The 11,910-nt window shown below is 38.9% G+C and overlaps 2 protein-coding genes and 1 long non-coding RNA gene across 4 annotated transcripts; 2 read left to right on the plus strand and 1 right to left on the minus strand.

The window, feature by feature from the left end:
* The first annotated feature begins 157 nt into the window (after positions 1 to 157).
* saal1 (serum amyloid A-like 1) lies at positions 158 to 5,658 on the plus strand. Of its 2 annotated transcripts, XM_088379581.1 has the most exons (14): positions 158 to 332; positions 533 to 720; positions 877 to 975; positions 1,049 to 1,132; positions 1,236 to 1,315; positions 1,394 to 1,453; positions 1,529 to 1,644; positions 2,106 to 2,268; positions 2,387 to 2,469; positions 2,546 to 2,731; positions 2,802 to 2,959; positions 3,066 to 3,158; positions 3,251 to 3,346; positions 3,435 to 5,658. In XM_088379581.1, the coding sequence occupies exons 1-14, from the start codon at positions 329 to 331 to the stop codon at positions 3,510 to 3,512; spliced, it is 1,488 nt and encodes a 495-aa protein (XP_088235707.1). In that variant the 5' UTR covers positions 158 to 328; the 3' UTR covers positions 3,513 to 5,658. The 2 variants fall into 2 exon arrangements, with proteins under 2 accessions (XP_088235707.1, XP_088235708.1); XM_088379582.1 differs by lacking the exon at positions 3,251 to 3,346 and having other exon boundaries at positions 162 to 332.
* On the minus strand, positions 1,146 to 3,707 carry LOC148396053 (uncharacterized). The gene is made up of 2 exons (XR_015859173.1): positions 3,401 to 3,707; positions 1,146 to 2,282 (listed from the first exon to the last, which is right to left on the minus strand). It is a non-coding gene; the product is annotated as an uncharacterized LOC148396053 (long non-coding RNA).
* Positions 5,659 to 7,699: 2,041 nt separating the features above from the next.
* On the plus strand, positions 7,700 to 11,866 carry tph1a (tryptophan hydroxylase 1 (tryptophan 5-monooxygenase) a). Its single transcript, XM_088379414.1, has 11 exons — positions 7,700 to 7,922; positions 9,061 to 9,192; positions 9,335 to 9,518; positions 9,586 to 9,686; positions 9,763 to 9,830; positions 9,910 to 10,106; positions 10,177 to 10,312; positions 10,382 to 10,508; positions 10,595 to 10,690; positions 11,031 to 11,164; positions 11,251 to 11,866. The coding sequence occupies exons 1-11, from the start codon at positions 7,833 to 7,835 to the stop codon at positions 11,423 to 11,425; spliced, it is 1,440 nt and encodes a 479-aa protein (XP_088235540.1). The 5' UTR covers positions 7,700 to 7,832; the 3' UTR covers positions 11,426 to 11,866.
* Positions 11,867 to 11,910: the final 44 nt, after the last annotated feature.

Genomic DNA, 11,910 nt, shown 5'->3' on the forward strand with positions numbered 1-11,910 from the left:
CGGTTTAAATAAGGGCCAGAAGAGTAAAGCGCACAACACTGAATTAAATATGAGAAGAAAAAAAGAAATCCAAATGCAATATTAGGCAAATCGTTGGCCACCAACCCTCAAGTAGATCCCATAAACATGTGATCCCTCAATTGTCCGCAGAGGCGCTATTGGGTTGAACTATGATGCGTATACTTCACGAAGAAGACAGTGATGGCCCGACAATGCGCATGCGCTAGCTGCACAACTTGTATGGTGGTAATAATTTGAAAAGGATTTTACTTTCCAATGCTACACGCAATCGCCACCGATTATTATGTCTACTAAATAAACGGCAACAATGGGTAAGTCAGAATATTTACATCGTAGGTGTGCATCAGAAAAATTGATTGAGCTAAGCTCTTCCAATGGGTAGCATTTAGCTAAAGTTGTAAAGCACATTGATGTTTCATAATGGTCACATATTAGCTCAAACACGATTTTGGACTGTCGATTCTGTCCTATTGACGAATATATTACCCCATTTTCGCTTTTCTAATTTCAGATCACAGCATTGATGATGCTGAAGACGTAGTAAGAGAGACAAGCTCACCACTGAAAGATCTCTCCCCACAAATGGAACGGAATCCATCACCTCCTCCAAATACAGCCGATGGTGAAGAGACAGATGCAATTGGAGACACAGTATACAGCAAGCACTGGCTTTTCAGCACACTGTCTCATCTCATCCAGGTTACAGGAAAAAAAATCTTTGCAGTTTTTAGAATGAAAGTTCTGCAAAAACTAATCTTGATTTTTTTTAAATGATTCATTGTTGATGTGCAAGCCTTGCAACATTGGGCGCTTTTGTTTGTCACACATTGTAATCATGACATGTGGTTCCTTCAGATGGTCACAAAAATTTCAGAGGAGTCAGATAGTCAGATGCAACTCACTGATGATGAGGAAGATGATCTATGTCGAGTTTGGGACATGGCAATGGATAAGGTGGGTGTGTCATTGTTAATGTCAAGCCTTGGATACTTAATATATTTATTTGTTTTTAATTTACTTTGTGCAGGATGTGGCTGGTTTCCTGCAAGAGTTCAAAGCTACAGACATCCTTCTTGGAGTGATTGCCAAATCTAGTAATTCACGTCTGACAGTAAGTGCCCCTGTTGAACTTTGTAATATTTTATTTTCAACTCAAAACAACATTATTTATGAGCCTGTACAATTTATTAAAGTTCTTTGTTGTGCTTCCTTAGGAAATTTGTGTAGGAATACTTGGAAACATTGCTTGCTTTCCAGACACTTGTTTGACTCTTAGCCAAAATGAAGATTTGGGGTAAACGACAGCCTGCATTCAAATATATACGAAGTTGTCGTTCATCCTTTTTTGATGCGATTTCCTGTTTGTCCACAGGGCGGTGCTGTTGCTTCTGTTTGAAGATACCGAGCCACCAACCCTTCTAGAGACAAGCAGGTGTCGTGAGCATCTTCTGAGAGGGCGTCAGACAACCCTCAGCAAATTCTTCATTTTCTCTTGTGATGTTTACAGATTGATTCTGACCTGCCTTTCCCAAAAAGATGTCACTTCCCTCTGGCTTCAGCGAATACGACAGCAGACGTCTGTGCGCGCCAACCTCCTTTTCATCATGTCCAGTTCAATCAACAGTATTTACATTTACTTACTTTTACAAATGCTTCAGTGCGATGTGCACCGCCTGCAACGTTAGCTTCAACTGCACAATATAGTTACTCAAAATCTGCCTTAACAAAAATTTCTACTGTAGTTGAATGCAGGCTGTGCCACCAGTGGTAAATTTTCTAAAATGTTTTTTCAGTAAGATGCCATCTGGTTTGTGAATGATGACATAATGTAAACTTCAATTGAGCCAAAAAAAAAAAGGACCAACAGCTATCGTCATACAATATAAACGCAGATCATTTCACGGAAGTCACAAACTAAAACAATGACGTATTATTTTAGGTGCATGTTTCATTTTGGCTTGTGTACATAAGTATGACAAATGAGACTGTATCTTAGATAACACACCAGGCTTACACAACATTTTGTCCTTGTCAGCAACTCTTTGTCCCATTGATTGCTGACGTTAGTGGTGCTGATTTTCCAGCGGACCTTCTCGAGAAAGTAGGCGAGCTCGTTGACAAGTTGTTTGACCTTGATGAGGAGCTGATGAAAAGTTGGATCACAGCTCAGCCTGGTGAGCAGAGCGATGATGGGGATAGCTGTCTGGATTTAGCCTCATGCCTTCTCGAGGCTGCCAAGCAGCTTAGGTATGAGTCTCCAGCTGAAAGTGCATTGTATTTATTAGATTTATTATATACATTTCTTTCTTTCTTTCTTTCTTCATTTATTTTTTTATTGTCTAATTTTATTTATTTATGCATACAGATCAGAGAGTCTGAACGGCTTGGAGGTTTACCTTCATATCATGCAGCTCTTAACTACTGTAAATGAGGGCATTCAAATGTTTGGTAAGTGCGATGAACACAGTTATGGGATCCATTGAGCAGTTTAAACAGAACAGATTGTCCCATTTGTTTCTTCCAGCTTCCAGTGAAGGACCAGGAAAAGCTACATGGAATTTTGTGTGTGAGGTTGTCTGCGATGACCTCTGCCAGCCAAACGATCTTGCAGTTGTTCTGCAGGAGCAGAAAGGCGCTTTGGTGCAGGCCTTTTCTGTTTTACAAGCGCTCTATGGGTTCCAGGGACAGTCAGGCAGCAAAGATGACACAAGTAAGTGTAATTATTTGCCGAGCAACAAATTGCAGGCAGTCTGAATATGTTGTTGTTCTTTTTCTCTGAGGTCTGTCTCTTGTTGGAGTCATTTTGAGGGTGATGCAGTGCCAGAGTGACCACAAAGAAGATTCTACGAGTAAGGAAGATGCTCAAGATGAGCAGCTCCTAACTTTATCGGAAATCACAAGTGAATTTCTGTCAGACATATGTAGTCGGACCTCCAAGGTAATGTTGAAAGTGTCACAGGAGATTTTTAGATTAGTGAAGCCAAGACTGACCAAAAAAAAAAAAAAAGATTATATATATATATATTATTATTATTTTTTTGCAGGACACGGTAAAAGCCTTAGTAAAGCGAGGTTACCTGACAGAGAAGAACTATCTAACGGCTTTTGGAAGTTTACTTCCCAACTATCAGACATCAGTAAGTTAATTTTAGTATCTTCATATTCAAGCAAAAGATGTTTGCAGACCTGTGAAGATGTCTAATTTAATTTAGCCTGTTATTTTTAACAGGACCATAATAGGAATTTGATTTTTCAAGTTTTGCTTTATCATCAAATCGTAATAACGGAAGAAAAAAAAAGATTAAAATTTTGGTCTTTGTGTCAGGTGAGGACATGCTGATGTCACAAGCAAGCAACTCATGTGTAAAATTAACCTAACCATTTTTTTCCACTTGTTCTCTTTCATCTGGTAGTTTCAGCACCTGCTGCTCATGTTGTCCCAAGTGGATCCTGAGTTAGCTGACAAAGTGAGGAAGCAGTTTCCTGTCTGATGGCTGCCGCAGGTCAGTGTTCAGCCCTCGCTCGGACAGTTCCGCTTGCTTTTTCCAGAAGCCTTCTTCCCCCTCCAGACCTGCCCCAGTCCCAATATTTGACTTTCCACTGGAGAGCCATTCATCCAACTTAGTCCATTATTATTGACAAACTGACTTTTTTTATTTTTAGTATTTCCCTCCACTTGCATTGCATTGTTCTTTGAATATAATTTTTTTTGTTTGTATTTTGTGATTTTTTTTTTTAATCATTAAAGATACTCCTTTTTGTGTAAAGGTTGTTCATGTTTTACATGAGGCCATGTGATTTAAAAAAACAAAACAAAACAAAAAAAAACACTAACAAGCCCTTTGAACCAAATTCTGTCTTTTATTTCTTGCATCATCTGAACCTCACCGAACTGGTATTGAGTCATCTCTCCCAAGCGTATGAGTAATGGTACTAATGCTGATTGGCAACATCAAGTGTTTACCCGAGGGTGACAGTCACCTAGTAAGGACAATAACATTAGATGAAAGGCTCATGCCTGGCAACAATGAGCTCATTTGCTTTCCAAATGTACCATTTCGTCCACTCACGGCAAAGAACAGACCTGCCTACGTATTACCGGCGTGCTCACCAGGAGGGTGCTGTGAATATAGCAGCTTTTTAATTAAAGCTTGGATTGATATGTAGAACACGCTTTCTAATGGAAATCTGGAGATGGTGAGCATGTGAGCAGGGACACACATCACCTCATGGGAAAAAAAAACAACAGTTTTTAAAATCTGGGTTGTACACGCAGTACCTTAACTAGGATGTTTGTGTAGCATAGAATAATTCAGATTGAAACGTGCGTGGCCTTTAAAGATGGCCGACGGACTGTGACTTACACTCTAACGGGAGCTTAGGCCCTTAGGTGTCCCTCCCGGGCGAGTCACGTCACCCAGATGAGAATGAAGCCCAGATGCTTGCCGCCACCCTGCCAAACTTGATCGGCGGTCTGCCAGTCTCGGGCGGCGTGTGATATGATCCGACGGCACACTCGTAACGTGAGGCTGTCCATCTGATGCTGATGTTTGATGGCAGTTATTAACTTTTAGCTTTTCATCACCGCCCACGCTGTTCTTTGTCATGACCTGACATTTCGGTGAAACGCGTTCTATTTTGATGTTGTCTTTATGTGAATGTTTACATTTCAAGATATGAACGTCACATCATGTACACAAAGACCAATAATAATAAGAAGTACATTGCCTTTTATCCAGCACAATGTACCACACTTGATATTTTAATTCTTCCCTTAAATGTACAACAGTGGTATTGGTTCAAATTTTTAAGAAATTTATGTTTCAAGTTGGCTATTTAATTTTTAGATGGACTTTTGAATGAAGAAACTTAAAGAGCTTTGTTTTGGTGCATATTTCAAAATAGCATCTATGACATCACTCTGTATAACTTGATGTTCTGCAACAAGCAGCCGAATGACAACATTCACCAATGACCGATACATTTTCTCGGATGTCCATCCATTTCTACGCCTTTTTGTGACTATTCCAGTCCCTCTGTATGTAATTTATACAGTCACTAAACTAAGCATTATTATAGTAGCAGTAAATATCCCGGTGAGCAGGAGCAATAATGACGTCCGTGGTGTCGTGTCCTTTCATTCCTTGGCCCGGCCGGCTTATTCACAAGCACCTGGTCTTGGCATGCTCATATTCAAACGTAATGCTTTTGGATGTGATCAAAGCGGCTTTCTGCTTGTCTACTGCCTTCTTTGGCTTTCTGTCCCCTGTCAGCTGATCATAATGAATAGACAAGTGACGTGCGGCTAAAATGACGCAGATTCTCCCAATGGTATTCACTACATGTTATGCTCATGTAGGACCAAAACTGTCAAATCCAAAAATACTACATTAAAATGAAAATAAAAACAAATCTAAAAAAAAGATATAATTTAAAAACTAAATTTAAAATATTTAAATTGGTTTAATTTTGTATTAATTTCCACATATTGTTTGCTTTTTATTTTTAATTTTTCACGTTTCTACTTATTTTCAGTTTGATTTGATCTTTTTCTGTTGTATTTATTTTGTTTCAAACAAAAACGAATCTAAAAAATGTATATAATTTGAAAAATAAATTTAAAAATGTTTAAATTGGTTTAATTTTGTATTCATTTCCACATATATTTTCCTTTTTATTTTTTATTTTTCACATTTATCTACTTCTCAGTTTGATTTTGCATGTTTTTCTGTCATATTTATTTTATGTTGCATTTCCCTCATTCACGGTAGTTGTTTGCATTGTGAATGTGGCAGGTGTTCACAAGTGCAGCTGCATCTTGTCCTTGTGCGCACGATGCTTGTCACCAAGTAGCATGCACCGCTGTTTGCTGTGCAGTGAAAGAATTGGCGCTAATTAAAGCTACGGGAGGAAATGCACGTAAGCAGGCCATTCACTGTTCTCGTTTAAACAAGAGCCAGGCTCGTGTGAAAAGATTCTATTGACAGAAAGCATCCTGAGGACATTGAGTTCATTGTTGAAATTCAATAAGCATACTTTTCATTGGTATAATGTTTTAATAGGAATGATTCACTTAAATTGAAACCACAAAGCCCTGCAACTGAATAATTTCATTTTTTATATGTTTACATTATTTTTTTCTAAAACCTTAAATAAGAGTAAATGTATTTCACAGGATTGACAGGAATTTAAATCTCTGCTGGGATTTTCTAGTTTATGAATTATTAGTCTATCATAGAGCTTTGTTTGGTCCAGTCACCATATAGTGTGATTTCAATCTAATAAATGTGTTGGGCAGCACCTCGTGTGAGATTAGCCATCCAAATCTCCTGTAGCTTGATGCTCAGACACAAAGTAAATCCTCTTTGATTAAAGTGAACAGAACTGGGACAGACTCACGCTCAGACAGGTCTGCCACACGACGTACTACCAGAGGAGAAAGTCATTCTAATCTGTCGTAAATATAAAAAGTTCACATCATCAAGTTAGTGAGTTTTGTCATCTTTTGGGGCAATTTAATTTTATTATATCTTTTTGGATTCGCCAATGAGCCACCTTATTCATTAGCTACAATCAATGTCTTAAGAATTCCATGACCTAGCATAAAAACTGTATTTTGCTTAAGCCCCCAGATATGTCATCATTTCTGCTCAAAAAAAAAAATGCTTTAGCCATTAGATTGCTTTAAAAAATGTAAAATCATCATGATTCAACCTACTTTGTTAAATATGGTGAGAACTGAATTCCTGTTTGTGCAGCAATAATTGTTTCTTTTATGAGCACAGACTTCCTGTGCACTGATTTCTACTGTGTTAATTATAAGCCAGATTTATTTTAAATCCTTCCTAGTGACCACCATTTAACCCTTGTGCTCCATAAAAACCATTTAAAACATACATCAGTAAGCGCTCACATTATTGTTGACTCATACCCCTCCCCCTCTTTATCTTTTTGCATAATATTGCTAATAAGTGCTGATCTGGGTCCAGCTTCTGACTGGAGGAAGTTGGCCTGGTTGCTTCCTCGATTGTGTAAAGCAAGCGCCTCTGTCACGGGTGACATAGGCCAGATCCACCTGAGACGAGCGCCATGTGCATCAGCCACATGTACCAGCACAGTCGAGCTGCCGAGAGTTGGCCGTGTTGTTTTAAGTCGCTTATTTAAAGCTTGCACTTGTTTTAATTGGCCCCCTTTTTCACTGATTGCTTTGGAGAAAGCCAAACATGTAGATTATTGGTGTCATGTGCACCCAAACCCAAATCTGCTTACTGTGCAGCGCTGTGGATTTTAAAGGGAAGGGGGTGGGGTGTATGTTGGGATCATTGCACAATGAAGGCAGGTGGTCTACGCTCTTAAATCCTCTTAAACCTTGACCTCCTCTTTGGCCAAACTACCGGAATGAACTCTGTAATGTTTTCCAGCATCAATGTCGACATTGTCCATGCTCAACTGTGTTTGATTTTTTCTTATTCATCTGCATAAAAAATGACTCTGCAACTATAAACGGAAAAAAATCAGCTTGCCAAAATCAGGCTTTGTGATTGGTTGCAAAGCTTTTTTTAAAAAAAATAGATGGCACATTTTCCCACCCAAATTACGTAAGTGATGATGCTCTTTTCTCATTTGCTGCTGTCCCTGAGATTATTGGCCTCCTAAGACCCCCTCCTCGTTCTCTCTGTGGTTAAATAGCAAAGCGCGCTGGTTCTCAGGGTTACACATCCTGCTTTACATCGAGGGGGGCTGACAGATAATCCACTTGCAACGGCTGAATAAATAAAGTTGAGGTGGAAAAAGCCAAGCTGCAATTTGAAATGTATTCCAACAGAATTGATGGACCTCGAAGGGGGAGATCATTTGACTCCATGAATAAAGCCTATGAAGAAAAACTACTCAACAATGAGGTAAGAGAATTTTCATTCTTTTGACCAAAATGCTAAAGATAGTTTGTCACATAAATTTATTTCAAGGACTTCTTTTCAATTAATTCAATTGAAGTTCCTTTTTTTTCTTAAATTATATTTTTATTTGATTATTTTAAAGAAATACAAATAAAATTGTATTTAAAAAAACAGATTTAATTTACCACAAAACAAAAAGGGGAAATCACAACAAATGATGCTGTCTATCAGATTATTCCCAGAAAATTTTACTTTTCCACACTGGGTGGTGAAAGGCACGCTGCCTGCTCAGATTTGAACTCACGAGGGGTTAATAATAGGCTTTCCCTCAACTCTACAAGTGATTGCTGCAGGGCGATTTGAGGAAACAGAGACAAGTTCATCTTGGTTAAACCGAGACGCAAAAAGTTGACCCGGGACAACCTGATGCAGTGATGTTTTCAGGGGCCTTACAGACATGGATCCACCGAAAAATACTCACCCGGGTGGTTTGTGCTACACTTGAAAGGCAAAATATGGTAGGCAGCAACTATATATTGTGGGAAAATGTTAGAATAAAAATTTCTTTTGAATTTTAATGTGTTACAATTTCTGCATATGACAATGTTATTTTAAATGCTACTATGTTACTTGATCAGGATTATAATGAATTTTCCCGTGGCGTGAGCATATGTGCGTCAACGTGAGGGTACTGTCCCTGGTTCTGAAACTGGAGTCTCGTGACGTTAATCTCTGCATGTGTGCCTCTGGCTGTCTGAGACATTGACATACTTAGTGTGCTCTTATCTGCATATGTGGAAATACTTTTTGGATGGCGCCATGCTTCTAAGTGGCTGTAGCTTATGTGACATGAGCCACTATAAAAGCAATCAACAAAAGGGAATATTTTTATTTTGCAAGAATCATTATGAAATGATTATAATGATAATTATTAATTACATAATTAATTAATATAATTATTGTTAATTTTTATAACATCTTATTTTTTATACCAAGGTATTCAGAATATTTAATTAGATATGCAAATCATGCAAGTAACTTTTAAGTAGAAATGAAAAGAAAAGGTGCTAATTCCTTTGTGCCTCACATTGTATATTTTTTGCGATCCATCCTTTCAACTATGAATGATTACTGTTTCCAGATTAACAAATCAACCTTCACAAAAATAGAAGAAAACACTGAGAAGAATACACTGGAGAAAGGCAGAGCAACAATCATCTTTTCCCTCAAGAATGAAGTGGGAGGACTTGTAAAGGCACTCAAACTCTTCCAGGTATGAATAAATTATCATATTTACATCTTAAATTTTTTAATTACTGTTTGGTGATCGGTACCGTGTGGTTGGTTCATAATGTTATAATATTTTGATTTACACACAGTTTAACTGGAAGGTAAACTTTTTTCATGGGTTGCAGGAAAATCACGTCAACCTAGTGCACATCGAGTCCAGGAAATCAAAAAGGCGCAACTCTGAGTTTGAAATCTTTGTGGACTGTGACAGCAACCACGAACAACTCAACGAAATCATCCAGCTGTTGCGGAAGCATGTGAGCGTGGTGGACATGGAGCCTCCAGATAATTCCTGTCTGCCGGAGGAAGGTATAGTCACATTTTTTATTTTTTGACCTTCTATCATGAATCTAACTCACTCAAGCGTCACCGACAGATATGCAGAATGTACCGTGGTTCCCAAAGAAAATATCCGACTTGGACAAGTGTGCCAATCGTGTCCTGATGTACGGTTCTGATTTGGATGCTGATCATCCGGTATGTGGGAACAATTCCATTTAATTGCACTCTTCACATTTTAATCATTTTCATTTGTTCTATTGGACTCCTTCAGGGTTTCAAGGACAATGTCTATCGCAAAAGACGAAAGTATTTTGCAGATCTCGCAATGGCCTACAAACAGTAAGCTTTGTTAAGTCTCATTTAGGAATTAGTGGAATGTTTTTTTGTGTAACTGACGGGGATTTCTTGTTTTCCAAAGCGGTGAGCTGATTCCTCGCATAGAGTTTACAGAGGAGGAAGTGAAAACATGGGGTGTTGTGTATAGAGAGCTCAACAAGTTGTACCCCAGCCACGCTTGTAGGGAGTACTTGAAAAACTTGCCACTGCTCTCCAAATACTGTGAATGTCGAGAAGACAATATTCCCCAACTGGAAGACGTTTCTCGCTTCCTCAGGGGTGAGTTTCGTTAAAACTGAATATCCCATTGTGTTGATTTTGAAATTCTGAAGCTGTTGGTGTTCTCCAGAACGCACCGGGTTTACCATCAGGCCTGTGGCTGGTTACCTGTCCCCTCGTGACTTCCTGGCTGGTTTGGCTTTCCGTGTTTTCCACTGCACCCAGTATGTGCGACACAGCTCTGACCCCTTATACACCCCTGAGCCGTGAGTATTACACAGCACGCAAATGTGAAGAAGAAAGCAAGCATTCATGAAAACCTGATCATTACCCAGGGACACGTGTCATGAGCTGCTGGGTCACGTCCCCCTACTGGCGGAGCCCAGTTTTGCACAATTTTCCCAGGAGATCGGCCTGGCTTCATTGGGAGCCTCGGACGACTCTATTCAGAAACTGGCCACAGTGAGTGAACTTGCTAAAGCCTGTATTTGAAACGATGCTTTCATGCTTGATTTTCATGACTCCTTTTGTCTTTTTTTTGGTTTCAGTGTTATTTTTTCACAGTGGAGTTTGGGCTATGCAAACAGGAAGGACAGCTGAGAGCATATGGGGCAGGACTGCTTTCATCCATCAGTGAGCTCAAGGTGAAAACACAAAGAATTGAATCTGAATTTTATTTTATTTTATTTTATTTTATTTTATTTTATTTTATTTTATTTTATTTTATTTTATTTTATTTTATTTTATTTTATTTTATTTTATTAGCCAGATTGGTTGGGTTGCTAAAGTGCTCTAGCTGCACAACAATATTCTCAGCCAGGAACTGTCAAATGTTCAAGGCATTCTATCTTATGTGAAAGGAGTCCTGGAACTTTTTTTACACAGTATAAATCACAGTTGCTCTTTTCATCCGCACTGTCATAGTCCTTGTTTCCGATCAGATTCAATCAAGTGTCAGCTAAGGTACATTGTCCTCTTTTGCAGCACGCCCTTTCTGGAAAATCAAAGATCATGCCATTCGACCCCAAAGTAACATCCAAACAAGAATGCATCATCACAACTTTTCAGGATGTTTACTTTGTATCAGACAGCTTTGAGGAGGCCAAAGTCAAGATGAGGTAAACATGATCTCCTCGCGAATCTTCATCCAAATTCCAGATTATGATGATTTAAGAGGAAATTTTGTTCATCTTGTTTATTCCAGGGAGTTTGCCAAGACCATCAAGCGTCCCTTCACAGTACGGTACAACCCCTACACCCAAAGTGTGGATGTGCTTAAAGACACTCCCAGCATCAACAGTGTTGTGGAGGAACTCCGACATGAGCTCGACATTGTGGGTGACGCGCTGAACCGCCTCAACAAGCAACTTGGAGTCTGAAATTTCAAAGCCCGCTTGCAGCCCTTTTGTGTTGTACCCCCCAAGCACTGCTGCTCTAGATATGCTGCTTGTGTATCAACCTTTGTCATTGAATGTGCACTAATTTTGACAAAAAGACCCTGTTGTCCCTCCTGCGTACAGAGACACTCATGCTATGGTGTCAGTGAATTGCACAAACCAAAAGATTCATTTATTTGGCTTTTACTCTGCGTCCTGTCTGTATGCTTTTGTACCAGAAAATGCCCTCAATTCAAGTCAACCCTGTTGGCTAACCTGCTGTTGTACATGATCTTGTGATTTTTTAAAATTGTTTTGTTTCATTATCTAATCTTCCTCACACTTGAGATTAAATATAAAATGCACCTTTATATTTTTATTGTCTATGTATCATGCTTCTTTCTGTGTAATGCTGAGTGAAATTATACGAGCAATGTAATGAAAGTATTTTGGTGGTTTATTCTGACAAGCCCATGCGCATCTTCCAG

This window comes from Syngnathus floridae, chromosome 6 (genome assembly GCF_059516105.1).
Source record: "Syngnathus floridae isolate MCC-2025c chromosome 6, RoL_Sflo_1.0, whole genome shotgun sequence".
Classification (NCBI taxonomy): domain Eukaryota; kingdom Metazoa; phylum Chordata; class Actinopteri; order Syngnathiformes; family Syngnathidae; genus Syngnathus; species Syngnathus floridae.